Source organism: Anser cygnoides, chromosome 3 (genome assembly GCF_040182565.1).
Source record: "Anser cygnoides isolate HZ-2024a breed goose chromosome 3, Taihu_goose_T2T_genome, whole genome shotgun sequence".
Lineage (NCBI taxonomy): Eukaryota > Metazoa > Chordata > Aves > Anseriformes > Anatidae > Anser > Anser cygnoides.
Genome location: NC_089875.1, coordinates 53,771,422 through 53,791,356, shown reverse-complemented (window position 1 = coordinate 53,791,356; position 19,935 = coordinate 53,771,422). Strand labels below are relative to the sequence as shown.

Genomic DNA, 19,935 nt, shown 5'->3' with positions numbered 1-19,935 from the left:
AACAATACATGGTTTAATGCAACAGTTAAATAGCTGCATGCAATTTCAATGCAGTCCATAATGCAAACAAAATGGGGATAAACAACTAAATACTGATTTTTAAAACTGACAACAGTCAGCAGAAACCTCTCGTGCTCAGTTACAGTGAGATTTGCCACAAACACCTAATGATCAAGCTAACCGTATCCTTCTGGCAACAGAGCCATTCTTGCATTTCACATCTCCCTGTACTTACAAGGAAACTCTTACACAAAATGATGACTGCTCTATTCACCTCCAGTAATAACATCATGAATCAAGCCAACTATGTACACAAACTGATGGTTGGGATGTTGCCCTTCAACATAAATATAGAGAAATTCTTAAGCAATTTCAGCATGAAAGTTGTACCATGCAAAATGCTGGTCAGTGAGCAGGAACTGAACTGTATAGCATAGACATTTGCTCTGGGCCACTTACATAACGCGTAAAAGAACCTGAATGCTCTGTGGCAGGGCTGGATCTGTGCGGGCACCTACAAACCACTAAAAAGCCAGGAGAGCAGCAGCCCTGTGAAAGCACTGCTTTCAAACAGGCACATGTTCTGCAAAGTAGCAACACTCTTGAAACCAGAAATTGGCCTTAGGCCAAAAGCATGATTTGCAAAATGACAAAAAGCTGCAAGACACCCTTCTGAACAAGCACCGGTTGCACAAAGCCCAGAGCTGCTTGCAAGGGAACTCCACTGCGACCAGAAAATGGCACTCCAACTTGTAAATGCCAGATAACCAATTCCACCAGCATTTTTTCTGGCATAGTAACCACAGGCTCCTGTATTTTGGCTTATTTCCTGGATCAAAGAGAGGTAAAAGTCACAGCTCTACATTCATGTGCTGTACAGCTTCCTAGACAAACTCCCAGATTAACACTTCATTTCTGAGCGCTGCAAGTTTTGCTATACCCTGATACGTACAGTATTGCCAGAGCTCAGACCCAAAAGGAAAAAAGCACAATACGAGGTTTTCTTACACAATCTTATCAGCATTTCTCAAGTCTAATTAAGACCACCGCGCGTCAGCACTGTACTTCTGTGAAGCACCTCTGAGGTTCCAGCAGGGACCTCTCTGGGGACAGCTCTCCAGCAGAAGCCAGGCTACTGGCAGCAGGCTGAAAATCAGGAGCTGAGAATGAAATTCAGGCCACGTTGAATTTCAGGTGGGTTTGTGAAAAAGATTAAAAAAAAAAAAAAGAGTGAAGTGAAAATAAATTTTCCTGACGTCATTTATCTCATCAAGGCTTAAAAAAGACTAGAAAAAGTACAACAGGTTTCTACAGGTGACAAACTGTCACAGTTCTTCTGGCCTCAGTCTACTGATTGGTTTTATCGAGCAAGAAACAAAACCAGATTGTCTCAGCATTAGAGTTTACTGATGATTTACTAAATGGCAAACACATTACCTGCATTCCTCTGCTGTTCTCATTCACGGTATGCTTGATTGCAACACTGAAAACTAAGAGGCTATCTCAAAACACACCTAATATTCAGCATTGCAGGGTGTTAGCTTGCCAGGTACCTTACTATATAAAAGACTTTTGCCACCTTTGCAAGAAGCATTACTAAATACATTCCCCTCACATGCATCAATGCAGTTTTCTGATCTACACAAACTCAATGCTCCTTTGTAGACTGCTTCTGATTATAAAATCAGTATTTAACAAGAATCATTTTTTTTTTTGAGATTATAATGGATAAATGATATTTCTGTGACTATTACAACCCTGTGCCCATTTAATAGTTGACGTGTTGGTTGCTAAACAATGATTAAAAGCTTTACGTTATTTTATGTTGCTTGACTTTATATTGAACTCTATGTTATGTTGTACATTTGTTGAAACAAGAACTAGTTGATTTGGACCCAACACCTATTTTAAATTGCTGTTACAGACACATGGTCTCCAAAAAAATAAGTAGAAGTCTGTAAAAGCAACAAAAAGAACATCTCCTGATGAGTTTAGGGCAGCTGTGCAGAAAAGGAAACCATGACCTGATTACCTAATTCTCACTAATTTTCCTGAAAGTGGGGTACTCTGAGGTTAAGGTTAGACTCAAATCTTCAGAGCAGTGGCAAGCTTTAAGTAGGACAGCATGCATAGATCTTCAGCATTTTTCCAAATGTTTTCTTTCTATTTGCAACATTCCTATATGCGATTGACTGGCTCATTCTGAAGCTCTTCGTGTCACTACCTTTTCTTATTAAGCCTGAAGCCCAGCTCCTTATGTTGCCTAAAGAAGCACAGTTATTAAAGAAAGATGCTGTGGTCAGACACTCCAGTTTAAAATATCATGCAATTATAGGATTTTACCGTCAGAAAATCCCAAGTCCCTGAAGAGAAACCACTTACCCTACCACTACCTCCAAACTTTGACATGTTATTAAAAAAAACATTACTAAAAATGTGAAAACAGTTAAAGACAATGTCTGCATTTACATTAGGCCTTTTTACATGACTTCACGCAAAAGCCAAAAGTCCAGCTGCCAGGCATTAAAGTGTAAAGAAACAAGCATTGGTAAAGTTAACATGGAATTATAGCCCACTGGATAGTTACAGCAGTAAGAGATTAAAATGTTTCAATGAGCCCGGCTTTGCTATAGAAGTGAACATCTGCACATCTTGTTCCTGTACCTCACTCCCATTTCTCGCGGCTGTCCCAGACCATGCCACCACCCCGCACACTGCACTTCACCCCTAGGACTGATGGAATGAAAGGATGGGTCTTTCTTACATGCCCTTGGGCCTTACACACTGCCCCTGCGCATGCAAAAAAGGTATTTCAGAGATGTGTGGATGTGGCACTCAGGGACGTGGTTTAGTGGTGGACTTGGTAGTGTTAGGTGATAGCCGATCTTTTCCAACGGGAATGATTCTATGAAAACAGGCAGACCATGGCTTTGGCTCCATGTCAGCCTAGGCCTTTCCACGCTGAGGTTGTTGTAGCTGTTGTTGAGTTCTGGGAACTAAATACTATTGATGTTATTTTCCTCTATGAGGAGAATATGGCATAATACAGCTGCTGCATCACATGCAGCACTCAAGGAGTTTTGCTGGAGTTGTTAGGATACATACAAAAAAGTATCCGTATGAAGTAATTGCAGTAAGTAAATGGTGAGCAGAGAGAGACAAAGTTATTTCTTGCCTTACCTGTCTAATCGTTAGTCAGACTTCATCTTATTTCTTCATAGGCCCATGAAAAGCTCTGTTTCTTACATGTCCATCTTCAGACCAAGAAATATTGTTCTTTGCTTTCACAACATAAAAGAGAAGGAAGCACTGAGGAGAATTTTCCCATAGCTGTGGGGAATAGGCATGTTACTGGAGAGGTTTAATCTTGGTGTGAAACTGAATATATTCTTATCATCAAAAATGTGAGGAAAAAATGATATGGAGAAAAGGGGTAAGCTGGCAGACATTTCCACCATGGAGAAAAGCGTGCAAGAGAGGAAAGTCACCATTCTGGACCAATTGACAGGGTGTCTATGCCAGGGTTTTACTCTCAGACTTAGGAAGCTATCAACTACTGCAATATTATTTCTATTGGGGAACAGAATTTCCTCAGGCACACAAGAATGTGAGCCTTACTTTTTTTATCCTTCTATTAAGAAAAAACAGTAATAACTAAAAAACCACACAACAAGATCATCATAGGGTAAGTGATGTTCACCAATGTGTCATCCATCCTAGGAAGAGCAGACAGGGGAAGACAGATGACAGTCACAGGGCAGCACCAAGTAGTCTCTCCAAATACCAGAAATGCTGCATCTGTTGAAGCCTGTGGGTCGCTGTTGTAACATGCCAGGAATACTTGTTTTAATGGACTTCTCAGTCTGGGAGATATCTTGTGATCTATAAGCTTCTAGCACAGCATCAAGCTGGTTTTACGCAACCCTCTCCTCAGCTATGGTCAAAAGGTAAGGCTCAATTCATGACATTCCTCAGCCTCAGGAAGTGAAGAAAGATTGGCCTTTTCAAAGGAAAGCCATCACTGCTTATCAAAAGTGAAATACAATAAATGTGCCAACATTTGTACTTTCATTTTTCTTAAGGACACACGAGGAAGACATCAGGAAACACTTTAGGATTTCGGGGTGGATGGGTGGAGTAGAGGAGGAGTAGCAGCATGGATTTCTTTCAGTCCACAGAATGTAGGTCAGCCCACTCTGATGGAAACACCCTGAACTTTTCTTCACATTCTTAGATTCTCACAATTTTGCAGGCCAGGAAATCATGAATTTTAGTCATGGTCCTGCCCCTGGTTTGTCAGGGGACCTTCATGTTTGCTTCTCTCAGTTTCTTATTTTAAAAACCGTGTGAAAATTTTGCTTGTCTTTCAAACTGTTAGTAAGAAGCGATATTATATAAATGTTGAGCAGTATAACTTCTATAAAGCCTATGTCACAATGTAATAAATTAGAGGAGCTTGACTTTCTAATTTCCCAATAAAATACTATTTTGTGAAGTATGTGCAGGATTTATTTACTTCAAAATAAAAGAATTTGGAAAATGTCCTTCCTTCCCCGTATAAGCTATTTTTAACTAGTAATAGATTTATATTCTACTCTATGAAAGTATAACCTATTTTTAACCTCACATTTTCATGTAAAGTTTATGAACAAAATACTTTAAAACAGGAAATCAGAGACCATTTCCTGTTTTAACAAGGATAATCCCTTGACTAGTAGGCAGAAATATTCAGTCCTCTTTATTGTTAATTAGCACACTATTCATCCTATATTTCACAATTTAATGAAAGAAAGCAAGTTACTGGGAACATTATTAAGTTCAAACCATCTTTCACCTTATTTATCCAGAACTCAATAAAACTGTTCAGTCACAGACTTGCAGCCTCCAGCTAGGTTCCTGCTATTAGTCTTAAATCACTTTTAGAGTTGCAATAACAGTAAGTTGCCAAACTCAAATACACATCCATCTGCATCTGCTCGATAATTTGTCTTACTGGGCAGTCTGGAAGAATTTCAGTTATTTGACCAAAGCTTTAAGGTCTTTTTTTTTCTTGCTTACCACAGAATCAATACTTTCTAAATCTACAAATTACCATTTGACAAATGTATCTGGAAAAACATTGAAGGGCCAGGGTTTTCTTTCTTTATGGGAGAGTAAGATGGTCTCTAAAAAAAAAACCTGCATGCAGGCAGGTTTAAAAAGGTAACTATTGCTTCCCTAGCAAATAGCTGAATCTCAAAATTCCCAGCCTTAACTATGAGGCACCGTTTCAGAAATTGATTTATTCAACTGAAGAGGCCAATCAGGCCTCAACAACGACATAAATAGGGAGCATTAAACATCATTCCGTTTCATCCCTGCATGGAGGAACAGCAGAAAGCTGGAAGTGACAACAGCAACACCGAGCAACAGCCACTCACCCTAAAGGCTTAGTGACCCCTGGGTCTGGCAGCATCAGCCTCTTCATGCAGCAAGGCATCTAAAATATCACGAATGGGAGAACGAAATATCTGTCTGCCCTGTACAGTGCCCACCGCAGCACGTCTTCTGCATAGGTATCATAATTAAAATAGCAACCCTTAACACTGCTGTTTCAAGATGTTCCATAAACTGATTTTTGAGCTCTTCGCATTTGATTGGAGCGGACACGTACAAGGCTGATTAACTGAATGAAGTCCTCCCAGAGGAGGGCCATAAAGATGATCAAGGGGCTGGAGCGCCTCTCCTACGTAGAAAGGCTCAGAGAGCTGGGGCTTTTCAGCCTACAGAAGAGAAGGCTCTGGGGTAACCTCATTGCAGCCTTTCAGTACTTGAAAGGGACTTTTATAAAAAAAGAGGGAGAGCAACTATTTGCTCAATTGGATAATGACAGGACAAGGGGGAATGGTTTTAAACTAAAAGAGGAGAGATTTAAATTAGAGGTTAGGAGGAAATTCTTCACTCAGAGGGTGGTGAGGCACTGGAACAGGCTGCCCAGAGAGGCTGTGGATGCCCTGTCCCTGGAAATGTTCAAGACCAGGCTGGATGGGGCCCTGAGCAACCTGATCTAGTGGGTGGTGTCCCTGTCTATGGCAGGGGGGTTGGAACTCGATGGTCTACGAGGTCCCTTGCTACCCAAGCCATTCTATGATTCGAGTCTTAATCAAAGCCATTTGCTCACTCTGAACTGGCACAAGTACAAAACAGGCGTGCTCACCAGCACAGCCAGCGCCATAGGCTAGGATCAGGGTGGGTAGGCAGGGCTGCAGCACCATGGAGAAGCCACCATGAGCTGCATGCTTTGGCCACCTGCTTCCTGCTTTACCCAGCAAGGCAGCCACAAATTGCTCAGACTTGCACTTGCCTGTATTTCCAACGCAAGTCCCTGTTTCATGTCTGAAATTGTATGTAAAATCTAGGTAGTGGTCCAAAATTTCTGCTGCTTTCCATCCAAATTGTGTTTTCCCCTTTTAACTGGGAAGTACAATTAATAGCAAGCCCATGCAAAAAAGCTAATACACATTATTCAAAGAAGCCCTATCTCCATATAGAATTTCAGTCTCCTGCTATTTTTCCCTTTCTTAAATGATGCAGTTTTATCCATTCTCATCTGGAGTCACAGACTGTAAATCAGAGACAAAGGGAACGAAACAGACAGAAAACATGACCATGCTCACAGTTAGGTCTTACTGGAACAAACAACAAGGATCTTAATGACTCCCAGAGTTTCTGATGGCCTCCAGCAAACTGCTTTCACAGAGGTGCCCCCTTTGGCTGCATGCGTGGCACAGGTGATTCTAATTTTATTTGCCTTCACTAATGCCATCTGCAACCTTAAGACAGCTGCGCTGAGTTCATTACATACTGCTTCACGGGTCTGATAAGGGCAAGACATTAACAACCATGTTGAAGAAAACTGTTTCAGAGCATAATGAGTTGTCTTTGCTCCGGCATCACTTAAACTTGTCCACACTAGCCAGGCACTACCTTTGATGAAGGAATCAATACTGCCTGAGCTGATGTGTCAATTCAGCTAATCTTAACTGAAAACAACTGCTACTGTACTTCAGATCTACACACACCGGTTTAAGAAAATCCTGTCCAACAACTCTGACCTGCCGTACCTCCCACTGAACAGCACGGCTGACTGTGTCCTTCGCCCCTTTAGATGCAAAGCAAAGGAGGCTAGGTAAAAATCACCGCATCAGGGGATGGGAGGCTATAAAAATGAAATTTCAGAGCTCTTCTGAATTCAGGGTATCACTTACTGGCTGCGGTGAAACAAGAAAGTCACTTTCCCTACGTGTAAATAAGTGCCTGTTTTAAGGAACCCATTCAAATAAACTAGTTTAAGTTAACAGTACCACATGCTTATTAAGTCCGAAAGCTTGAGCACAGTTTTACATTTGTATGGATATACTTGAAAATACCTCTGAAAAAGATAATCAAGGAAACATCATTGATACAGGAAATACACACAGGTCATTTTTGCTATTAAAAAGTTAATTTTCAAGTGTCTAGAGCCAAGTTTAAACATTTGCATAATAAAATTCTCCTCTGACAAGGCTTAAGGTTTGTAAGGTTGAAAAATATATATGGACACTGAATACAAAGAACTACTTTTACAATAGTTGTGCATTGTAATGGAGGCTGTACTGAGAGAAATTTCATTTACTCTAAACACTAAATAGCTTACCAAATCACGGGCTGTATTTTATTCTGTGGTATGTTGTCTGATGGTTTCATTCTGTCCCAAAACAACAAGCCCTCCTCCAACTATTCAGTTTGCTGAAATAATATACATACCTACACAACATTTTTTTTTTTCCTTCTCAACCAAAACCAAAACAAAAAGTTCTTCAGTTCTGCTAACTTTACAAATGCTGGCCAGTGTGAAGGAAGCTGCAATAAAGCTGTAATTTAATTTTGCCAGTAGGACCAGCAATAGGATCCAGTCTTTCAATCAGAAAAGGTAATACATTGCACTATATTACAATGTAGGTTCAATAATGCTTAGTAGGAAACAAAAAGAGCAGTCAAGAGAAGCATGGACTACACAGAATTTAAGTGCCTTGGCTTTCAAAAGTTACAGAGATGATAATACATTTTTTAAACCAACTAAGCTCTACTGTTTTTTCTCCCTTAGTCATCAGCAAGGCATGTCACTACTCTCCTGTAACTACGTCCCCCTATTACTCCAATGACTTCTTCCTGGACGGATCTTAGATCATGTCATTGTTTCAGCTAATACTTTTGGAATATCTTCAAGTCTCTCTTCCTCAGAGTGCCCTTTCCCAGTTCTCCACATATGTCCAAGATGCGTCTTCACGTCGTTTCAGAGGTATCTCCTCCCATTGGTATAACTCTCAATTTAACTTTTCCCTTTCTAGCCAACCTCACCCTTCCAATCCTCTCTCCAGTCTTCTGTTCCCATCTTTTCATTACAAAGAGCCATGATCATCCTTCACTCTTAACTGTCTCTTGGTCCACACACACAGGATGTTTTCAGAGGCTGCCACTTAGCTCTTTTTATTATAATCTACAACCCTTCCCTTGTCCCTTCAGCTAAATCATTCACTTGGGTCTATTTTTGCCTCATCTACAGTGAGCCTTTCTGGCCAACCCAATACAGCCACAACCACATTATGCAATTCACAAAGTAACACGGGTAGATTTGTTGCTGTTGTACTACCCATCTCTCAGACTCTGGCTTTTAAACATACTGAACTAATGTTGACTGTCCTCACCTTGACTTCTCACCACTGATCTTACTTGCGTGCTCACCCCTTGCCCTGCCACCCCTACCCTGAATAATTCATCAGCCTTCCACCAAGCGTAACATCATTCAGCATTTCCACATGTGCATGCCTGGCCACTGTTCAGAATGATGTGTCTTGTGTAATTCAGAAGACCCCTCCCTCCTCTTCCCCAGGAGGAATTATACCTACCATAATAAATGCAAAGGCATATCACCTAATAGAAGAGCCCACAGGCTTTTCTATTCCTGTTAGTAATTTTCAATTGAGAACTACACAATTGCTAATCTATGTTTCCCACCTGAGTTTAACTTTTCTTTCCTGTTACTTTTTCCACACTTGTTACAGTTATCTCAAAACCAGCCTGCAAAGTCTAAGGGCTGCTAGTATTTTTTACAGCTAGCTTCTGAGCACTGCTATAACACAGCAACAATGCAACACTACAGACAGGTGCAAATGCCACATTACCAGGAACATACTTGGACTCGGAGAGGTCGGAATGCTGAATAGGGCACTACCCCCTTGAAAACCATATAAAAATGCACTATAAGCCAAATGCTTTACAAGGCAGATATAAATCTCACAACACTCCTGTTTTTGAAGAATCACCCTATGTTATGCAGATTGTCAGGAACAGGCAGGCAATCCACCAATAATTATTCATTTGTCTCACTGGAGAGCCTGAGAGAGTGACGCAGTGACAACCTGGAGACAGCTAAGGCCTCACGCACCACTGGGAAATTCTAATTTCCCTTTGGTGGGCCTGGACTCCAGCTTGTGTTCAAAGAACACCTTCAAAACACACATAGCTCTTAAGCTCTTAACCACTATAAAAGAAGAAATTCATTCAACGGGGAACAATATTTTCCTTCTCAAAGCATTCATAAAAGGGTCTCTTCCTCCTCACAATTTCAGGTAATATTTTAGCAGGACAGTCTTGGCTTTCACCCACCAGTGAATTAGGGCTTTATAATTCCCATAAACTGATTTAAAACCCCTCTGGTTTGTCCCAGGAATCATTTCCCCAAGGGTATAATTTCAGAAGTGGTTCCAGAGACTTGAAGTGCTTTCTTTACAGGGAGAAACAACAAATAGTATTTCTGTAACAGACTATCCTTTCTTCAGAAACATTGGTATCTGAAGGATGTCAGTTCGCTGGAAGATTTTGGAAGCTGGTGGGGCTCCAAAGACACCTTCACTGGGAACTTGTCAGTGATTTAAAGCCATTAAAACAAAAGTGCGTCTCTGGATGAGGCTAATACATATTTTAAAATCTCACTGTGAATCAAATACAGCTAAATTATTTGCACTGGTGATTTGCTAAATGTCACTTCAGAAAGGTGAAAGAAGGCAAGTTTCACTTCTAAGACCAGCTTGCATTCCTGCACATCACTCGGAAGAGAACAACGGAAACGTGACTGAATGTGAAAAAGTACCAAAGTGCAATGTGTGGGGGTGGGGAGAAACACACATACTACAAAAATGTAGTAATTCTCCACCCAAGCATTGCTAGTGAATGACCTCACTGGTTTCCTACATGTACTCCAGCAGCCTTCCTGCCATCACTGTGTTGAGCCAAGCAATGATGTCAACAGTCCACCTGTGAGAGTGATGTAGCCCTCTCGGTCAGGGTCACAGAGAACTCGGATAAAAGCTGTGCCAGTGTTAATTAAATGCACCTCTTGTTTCACTGCTGATTTCCTCTGATAAGGTTCAGCTCATTTTTCCTGGAAAGACTTCCATGCTGAAAGGGAACCAGAGCCAAGTATAATACAAAACAAATATTACTTAGAGAATATGAAGACAATACACTACATATTTAGTTAAGAAAAAAAAAACAAAGTCTGACAGTTCTAGGAAAAATACAAATCTAATTAATTTACACATGCTAATGACGAGGCTAAACTACAAATGCTAGTTAATGCAGATAGCTTATTTTTCAGCAGTACTTAACTCTTCTGTTTGTAATGCTCCTCCCAATTCAACTGGAGCAGATCTCTAACAATCTACTTTACCACCGATAAGTTCTGACAGGTTAGAGTGAGAGGAGCTTGTCCAGGAAAAACATGCTTTGAGAACGGAGTTCAACATTTAATTATCATCAGAGTTACCATTACAACTTTAACAGACAAATCGTCCAATAGCATGTGTTGTGCCATCAGAAAGACCTCGGCTGTAAGACGACTCCAAGCAGCTTAGCTATTAAGGATCCTTTTCCACTAATACAATTATCCAGCAAATAATGAAAGAAAAAAAAAAATTCCCTCTATAAAGAGATCTAACCCACTGTCATGACTGGATGCTTTCACCATATGCTGTCACCAGGATTTCTGTAGTCTTTTCTACTTTGTTGATGCAGACATTTTCAGAAAGCTTTATTAGTAAGAGAACTGTCAAAGGAAGACTCAGTTTAGTAGCCTTACATGAAAAATATTCCTTCTTGAACAAGCCCTAAGACTTAATTGTTGACAGTAATATACACAAACAAAATCTTGAGCTGGCAAAATAGAATTCTACTTTTGAGAGCACTTTCCTATTACAAGAGTGTGTTTCCTGAAAATTACAAGCATCAATTCCGAAAGGCAACAAGTGGACCTCTTGCCATACTTTTAATTATAGAGAAAGAATTGTATCACAAAGGTGTTAGGAACATATTCGTATTCATTCAGATTTGTAGCAACTGTAACAGTTCTAAGGAACGTTCTGTCCCACATTCCTTATCATTAGCAGTATTTTCCAAGTAATTAATGATCACTTGCTGTCTACTTACATTTTTTTCTCTTGGGGATCTTATGTCTCTACAGCACCTTACCCTAAAAACTCTTCTAGAACACACAACACTAAAAATATACTACCTACCCTGTTCCTTGTGTGGGAAAAGATCCATGGCTATACTACCTCTCACTAAAGTCAGGATAACTAACTTGGACATATTTTTTAAAATTTCCTTCAACTGGAAATCATATATTTATATGTATGTATAAAATGTCCTTCATAAGAACCGTATTTTTGATTCTAGGTGGCAAACCAAAGATGTGAGGTATGCCTTGAAACTCATTTGGTCTATACTGCTCCTATGAACAGTTCCTATAGATTTATGAGGCTGAACCTCAGCTAGCTTGTGTTGAGGAGGGCAGTGTGACTCATTCAGAAAGCTTAGCCCAAGAACATTTCACTCTGACATCCTACAGAATAGCTCCCTCATGGATTTGAAGCAGTTGCTGCCCATTCTTCATATTTACTCCTTCTCACAACTTTATGACACACAATTTCCAGTTCAAACTTGAATCTAGGCCATGAAGGAGATACTAGAACTTCTGACAAACTGTATTCTGTCACCAGTGATTGAGTCTTACATAATTTAAACATACAGCTGTGCTGGACTTCTGGTGGATTCACATCATGTAGCCACACAGAAGGAAAGCACATCCCCATGTCCAGTGAGTTAAAGTGACACAGCTTCCTGAACTCCAGGAACTCTCCTGGTCAGAAAGTACTTCCTTCCTTGTTTCAAACACTTGATTGTTTCAGAGGGAATTCAGAACAATAGATTAGAAACTTTCAGCCTTTCCTAAGTGTACTGCTACACAAGGAAATCAGGCCGTGCTCTGGGAAGATGAGATAACATTGGGAGAGGACTCTTATCCGGAAATGCAATAGCTTTTGCATCCCTTCTCTAGGACCATCCCATGAATCAGCTACATATAAGTAATAATTCATACTATAAGACGTCAGATGCAGTTCAACTATTGTTTGAAATAAGATGTGCATGGTTAGCAAAGGGCACGAGCAGTAACTTATCGGATACTTTCATAAGCCATATCAGGGGACAAAATAGTAGGAGCTTCTTAATCTAAAGTCCATACTTTTAGGGAACAGTTAGAAAAAATGGATAATTGCCATTTTTAATACCCCATTGTTTACATCTCTAAAAAGGAGAAAGAAGGTGCTACTACTTCTGCAGTTACAAACCAATGCCTTTCCCACTATAACTTAGTTTTACAGAACGGGCAGAGAGGCTCCTTATAGCTGGGAATGGATTGGGCTCATCAGATACCACAGAAAAGCATTCTTTTTAATCATACCCTTTCCCCCAGCACAATTCCTTTCACGGAAATACACAATGGAAGGAAGACGTAGCATCTAGAATATCATCTTAATTTCCTTTTACAACAAGGTCACCCACCTAGTTGATCCAGGAAAGCCAGCTGATGTGATTTTTTTTTTTTTTTTGATTTTTAGCAAAGCTTTCGATACTGTCTCTCACAGTATCCTTATGGACAAAACATCCAGCATACAGCTAGACAAATACATAATAAAATAGGTGAATAACTGGTTGGCAGGTTGAGCTCAAAGGGTAAATGGGCTTACATCAGGCTGGCAGCCAGTCACTAATGGGGTTCCGTAGGGCTCCACTTTGGGGCCAGTTCTCTTTAATGTTTTCATAAATGACTTGGATGCAGGACTAGAAGGTATACTAAGTAAGTTTGCAGATGATACTAGATTAGGAGGAGCTGACGACTCCCTTGAGTGTAGAGAGGCCTTGCAGAGAGATCTTGATAGATCAGAGTGCTGGCAATCACCGACTATGAAATTTAACAAGAGCAAGTGCCAAATTCTGTACGTGGTACAGGACAACCCTGGCTATACATACAGACTGGGGGATGAGAGACTGGAGAGTAGCCCTGTGGAAAGGGATCTGGGGGGCTCTGGTCAATGGCAAAATAAACATGAGTTACCAGTGTGCCCTGACAGCCAAAAGGGCCAAATATGTCCTGGGGTGCATCAAGCACGGCATTGCTAGCTGGCTGAGGGAAGCAACTGTTCTGTTCTACTCTGCACTGACATGGCCTCACCTCAAGTATTTTGTGCAGTTTCGGGTGCCATAACTAGGAAGTACGTAAAACTATTAGAGTATCCAAAGGAGGGATATGAAGATGGTGAAGGGTCTACAGGGCAAGAATATATGAGGAGCAGCTGAGGCCCCTTGGTTTGCTCAGCCCAGAGCAGTGCTGGCTGAGGGGAGGCCTCATGGCGGCCTGCAGCTCCCTCACGAGGGGAGCGGAGGGGCAGGCGCTGAGCTCTGCTCTCTGGGGACAGCGACAGGACCCGAGGGAACGGCATGGGGCTGGGACAGGGGAGGGTCAGGCTGGGTGTGAGGGAAAGGTTCTGCACCCAGAGGGTGGTCGGGCACTGGGACAGGCTCCCCAGGGCAGTGGCCATGGCACCGAGCCTGCCAGAGTTCAGGAAGCATTCAGATGACGCCCTCAGACAGTTTGATTTTTGGGTGGTCTTGTGTATAGCTAGGAGTTGGACTCAATGATCCTTGTGGGTCCCTTCCAACACAGAATATAACAAGATCAGGTAAATACAGTTATTTAAAGGCTGCAAATTGAATAATCAAAGGAAACAGACATGTAAACATATATATATATATAATTTTTTTTTTCAGGATTAGGGTGCCTATGTACCTCAGACTAAAAAACATCAGAAACAGGAACAATGGGAAGAGTCATTGTCTCAGACCCTGTAGTCAGAGCTTTTGTATATTACGTTTTCCTAATTCTCTTTTCGTATCAACATAGAGCTACACAACATGGGAGGATAAAATTATTATAAAAAATGAGGACTCACCTGGTTCTATACATTTTTAGTGACAAAGGGGAAATGCACTTCCCTATCAAGCTGGATCAGAAGTAGGGGAGTAATCAAGTTGAATGCTCAGCACTCACCGTTCCTACCAGAGGGTAGATGAATCCAGCTCCAATACTGGCTCGCACATCACTAACCGGCAAAATGAAACCAGTGGGAACACCCTTCCTCTCAGGCTGATGGGAGAGGGATAGGTGAGTTTTTGCCATGCAGATGGGAAGATCTCCAAATCCCTAACAGAAAACGGAAAGAAAATGAGAGAAAAATGCTTTTAAGATTAGAGAAAACACAGAACACATTTTCACTTTGTAATCAGCATTTCTATAAATCCTAAAATCTATATAAGCAACAATTAACCTCAGTTCCTTAACATCTAATATTTCAGAAATGGACAGAATACTGTATTTTACACACTATTGTCTTTCAGCTCAGCTTTCAGCTCAGCTGAAAGACAATATGTCTTTTCAGCCCATACCTCCAAAGAGACTTGCCTGTAGTCATACACAGTTATTTGAGAGGATTCTCGCTCTACAGTTAGGTACAAAAGGTGCCTATACAAGAGTTAGTGTGTGCTATTTTCAGAAAAGGGTGCACAACAAGTACCACACTGAACAAGAAACCTACGTTACTCAATACAATTCCAGAAGGGCACATTGCTCTAGACAATACTTCTTTCTGGGACTTAGTGACCTAGTTATATACCTAGACTGGGATTCATAGCCCCAAACTCTCTAAGAGTACCAACATCTTCTCAAGGGTAAAAACAAATGGCTCATAATGCTCACTTTGTTTTTAAATAGGACAAAAAGTGTAAGGTGATGGCAGCCACTTTACTTATGACAGTGCAGCAACTACTCAAAAAGTAGGAAAAAATCACGGAAAGGCCATCAGGAGCTTTCCCAACACGTTGTCTCCCAGGTTATCAATTAACCTTTAGTCAGGCACCTTCCACTCTTCTGTTCAATGCCTTAACAAACAGGGATGCAATTCACAAGGCCAGGAGGAGAGGCAGCACTGCAGGGAATTGACTCTATAGCTCAGTGCTGACGACAATCCTTTAATGACATTGTGAAAATATTTCCTAATACCGCTAACACTTGGACTAAAAGTGGATTAGAGAATCACAGGGGGAAAAGATAAAGAAACGGATTATTCTGCTTCAAGTAGACTAAGTAAGCTTCTTTTCCATCTAGAAAATCAAGTTCATTCTCAGTAGATTTACATTATAGAGAAGACGGCTATACTTCTGCTTGTCTGACCAATTTGCTGAAGCATGCTCAGGAATTTTTCCATGACACATCATCCATAGTTTCTATTTTCTGACAGAACGGCTCCAGCCATGTTTACTTGCAGAAGCTGTTACGTTTACAGAAATATATTCACCTCTCCACATGGTTTCAAAACTGTTTTCAAGCTGTAACAAAGCCCACTCCCGTATGTTTTAGGAACAGTGACCTATTTCACCTTCTAGCATTTATAATCCCTTGAAAATAACATGAATGAAAGCAAACAATTTCAAAGTGTTGGGAGCTTTGTTACTAAAATGTATAACTGTGCACAGGTCTTTTGTGTTGGAAAACTCATTTTTTGAAGGAACAAATGAACATTCATACGCTCATTCACCAGCGACTACTTTTGCAGATGTGCAGTTGACACATTTAAAGCAGTAACCCTAAATTACCACTCTGCATAGAAAGCGCATTTCATCAGCAACCTCAGAATGATTCCAACCATCATTCATATCTTACATAGATATGTATGAAAGTTATAGGAAGATAACTTTCAAGGTGAAAACCATTCTGTTCAACCTAATCTAATCCACAGCAATCCATACTGACCTCCACAGTTCAACATCACGGGTAAGCTCATGCCTTTTAGCAAGGCTAGTCTAAACACTCCGATTTGAGAATCTTTTTACCACCTCAGGTCTCTTGAGACTCTCATCTAACAGGTAACTGACCATGTAATTCACTGGTGTTCTTACCTGCCGGGTGTAACGATCAATTTGTGACTGTGCAGCAGGAGACAATTCTATATCTTGAGCTCCATACACCTTCTGAGCAATGATCCGTATTTTTTCAACAATAGGAAGCTGCAGAGACAGAGAAACAATACAAGTATGAACACAAGCCAAGAGAAACTAGAATCTTATTTGTTGAGTGAGAAATCTGAATCTCTCATTTAGGTTCATCCTTCTTAAACAGGCTTGCTAACAAGCAAAGGACACTCATGATGGATATGATGCTCGGCTACAGGTACATGAATTAGAATCATGATGTCAGCTACTCCATCATGTAGGATCTGTACTATTTGTGCATTACAGAGTTGGCAGCATGAAGTCACTAAACTCAGCTCCAAATGCTATTAGTATCCACATCACATTATTAATCTCAAATTGAATATGTGTCCTGCCCTTACAGCTTCCACTTGAAGGCAGATTCAGACTTTCATATTTAGGCCATTGGAAATCTTTTCACAGATTTTCAGCATACAGTTTTTTTGTGGAGAGGTCAGGCATTTACTTTTTGTGCCATCATCTCTTTAGCGTAAATTCTCATTCCTTTTGTTTTGCATGGCCTTGAAGACAACAATTATGACCCCTATAGCCTATTCTAAACAAACCAACCTCTTCTGCTTCTTTCAGTGTGAACAGGACGATGAGGGATAGACTGCACTAGTTCAGCTACTTCAGTGCTGACCACAGATGGCCAGAGACGCATGCGATACCCCAGGGGACACCTCACCTGTAATTTGTACTCGAACATATTTAAGTCACAACACACGCAGAAGAAATGCTGAACAAAGAGACATCGCTTGGGAACAAAGACTTGGTAATCTCAAGCAAGTAATACACAAAAGGCACCAAAACACACGAAGTATTTAGTTTTATTCCAACAAGTGCAAGTAGTTGGCATGTGAATAACAGACTACCCAGCGCATTTATAGGAAGTTCCACAGTTAATCATATTTTTGCAATGCCTATCTAGAAGTAATGCTTTTTTTTTTTTTTCCTGCAAAAATGCATCAGTTGAAGGGCCTGGGTCAGGCTGACCTTTTTTGTAGTTATGATTAAATTTTAGAAAAATGAAATTTTCAAGTAGTCTGCCTTTACATTAATGAAGACCTCCAGTAACAGAGACATCACAAGACAAGAAGCTTGCCAGGCTTTCAAACAGCTTAAATATAATACAGCTAAAAGCCAGTAAGTCTCAAATAGAATCCCTCCCTTACATAAGAAATTTCAGAGAAGGGTTTAAAGATGTACCACAAGACACCTTCTGAACATGCTGACTACATGATTATTGCACCTTAATTGGGTGGAATGATGTCATGTTCCTGACTTCAGACTTTTTAAATAAATCCAAGCAGGGCAATAAAATCTAATGAGGATTAGAGATAACACACTGCGAATATCCTGGATATAATTCCTGGCAGCATTAACCTGAGTAGAATACCTCAGTGACATGGATAGCCATCAGAAGACGAAAATTCCTCCAGGTTGATTATAAAGTACATTCATGCCCGCTGCAGTCTAGAGTGCAGTGGAAGAAATGCAAAACACATTTGTTAAGCTTGCCCTTTGGGTGCTTTTTGCTGGCAGTGAAGAACTAACAGAAACAGCAAAAGCAAAGGCAAGAGGAATTCCCCTACTCGTTATCGGTAGGCCAACATCAAAGCTAACAGCTTTCTGCTTAAATCTCAGTAAATGCATTGAGATGTAAATGCTCATTTAGATTCAATTTGCATTTGCCTCAAAATATTTCAAACTAATTTGACAGTAGCATAATTACTATGTCCTCAGCCTCCTTCCAGCAACTATAACCGTAGTTTCCAAACAGACTGCAGCAGGGTTCTGGCTAGCATCACCACAGACTGCTTTAACGAAGGCAGGGGCACCCTATCTCCCAGGATGTGCTACGCTTCTTGCATGACTGAACCTGAGCTGGACAGTGCGACTGTATCCTATAGATTTATTTATTATTTTTTTTTTTAAAAACATCATCATCATCATTTTGGAAAATTTTCAAGCCAGTAACCACACCTCAAATTTTGCAAATTTAACCTCAAAAGAATCACCAGTTGGAAAGCAGATGCAAGAGTGTGACTGGCAAACAAAACTGTTTTTCTGAGACCACCACATGTATATGTCAAGTGGGTGAGGCAAGCACATGATGTTATAGACGAGTTTGAGCCTATTTAACCTCACAACGCATGTAGATGAGACTTGGCTGAGCACAACCCAGACAGAAATCAGCAGGGAGGCACACATTAACACAGCCCATGTATGCGCACACTGTCGGAATATGCTTCCTTCCTGAAGTTTCAGAAGTAAGCAGAAGAGTCCATTATACTGTGCTAAGGATCCACCTGCTTCTTAGTATTTAGTGGGATCTTCAAGGGATCATCTGTTTAGAATCATAGTGTGTAAGAGCACTTTGAGCTAAAAAGTTTTCTGTGTGTCAGTTAGCAAGCAATATTGCTGGAAAATTTAATTTAAATTTAACTTACAAAAGTATTCTCCAAAAAAAAAAAAAAGCCACGTACTAGATTATATGAGAAATACAATTCATTTCAGGTGAAAATAGCATAATGGTACTTATTAGAAAAGAAGTCCTTGTAATTCAAGAGGGTTTTTACGCATTCGACAAAGTAAAACTCTGGATGTTTACAGGACACTTGTAGGAACAATTCTACATTGTTCTTGTCTGGTCTTTATGGGCAAGTTTAGCTTTAAGTTCTCAACAAATCTGTTGATTAATCTGCACTTTACTGTGGAAATACTTTCACTGATGGGAACAAGGATACACCATATGTAGCAATGCTTCACAGTGCTAACTCATACAGAAAAGAGTTTAGCTGAATTCAAAGGGGCTGAAAAATAATTTAGTACCTAAATAATTAAGATATTTTAAGCAGGATTTCTACTCCAGCTGATACCGAGCTTCTAAAAAATCTTGTGAGCTACCTAGTCATACCTTAAACACCTTGGTCAAATATCTGCCAGCAGAAGCCACATCTCTCAGGCATTTAGAAAAAATAAGTTTTTCTGTATGTCATGTATTTCATCCAAGAATTTCCTACAATAGCCCAGGGCATTCCTGAACTAGTTGTTCATTCACGCTGTGGAGTTCCCTTCCTTGGAGATCTCCAAAAGCCATCTAGACATGATCCTGGACAGCCTGCTCTAGCAGGGAGGTTGGACCAGATGACTGCCAGAGGTCCCTTCCATCCCCAGCCAGTCTGTGATTCCTACTCTCAAAGGACAATGCATCACCTTCAGCAGCACTGATGCAACTGTTTGCAAGTCCTCATTAAAACCTTCTCAATGAAAGGAGAACAAAAAGTCCTGCCTGGATGGTGTGTGTTGAACTGCACCTTTACAAACACCAACTTAGCTCCACAGCACCTCTGCTAACTGACCTGCTACGGTGACAATGATATTTATAAAATGTGCAGACAACTCACGTGTCAAAAGTATGTAAGATTTAGGATCAGCAATAAAAGCTGTTCCTGTTTCATTTCCTTTAAGGAAGGTTATGAATGTTAT

At 40.5% G+C, this 19,935-nt stretch overlaps 1 protein-coding gene across 3 annotated transcripts in view; it reads right to left on the bottom strand.

Moving 5' to 3' along the window:
- Positions 1-19,935, bottom strand: part of MTHFD1L (methylenetetrahydrofolate dehydrogenase (NADP+ dependent) 1 like) — a 152,450-nt gene that overhangs the window by 36,159 nt on the left and 96,356 nt on the right. For all 3 annotated transcript variants that reach the window (XM_066994190.1, XM_048076933.2, XM_048076935.2), the window contains 2 exons: positions 16,372-16,479; positions 14,468-14,620 (listed from right to left, as the gene is read on the bottom strand). In XM_066994190.1, the coding sequence (XP_066850291.1) occupies positions 14,468-14,620; positions 16,372-16,479 (261 nt within the window). The remainder of the gene's footprint in view (positions 1-14,467; positions 14,621-16,371; positions 16,480-19,935) is intronic.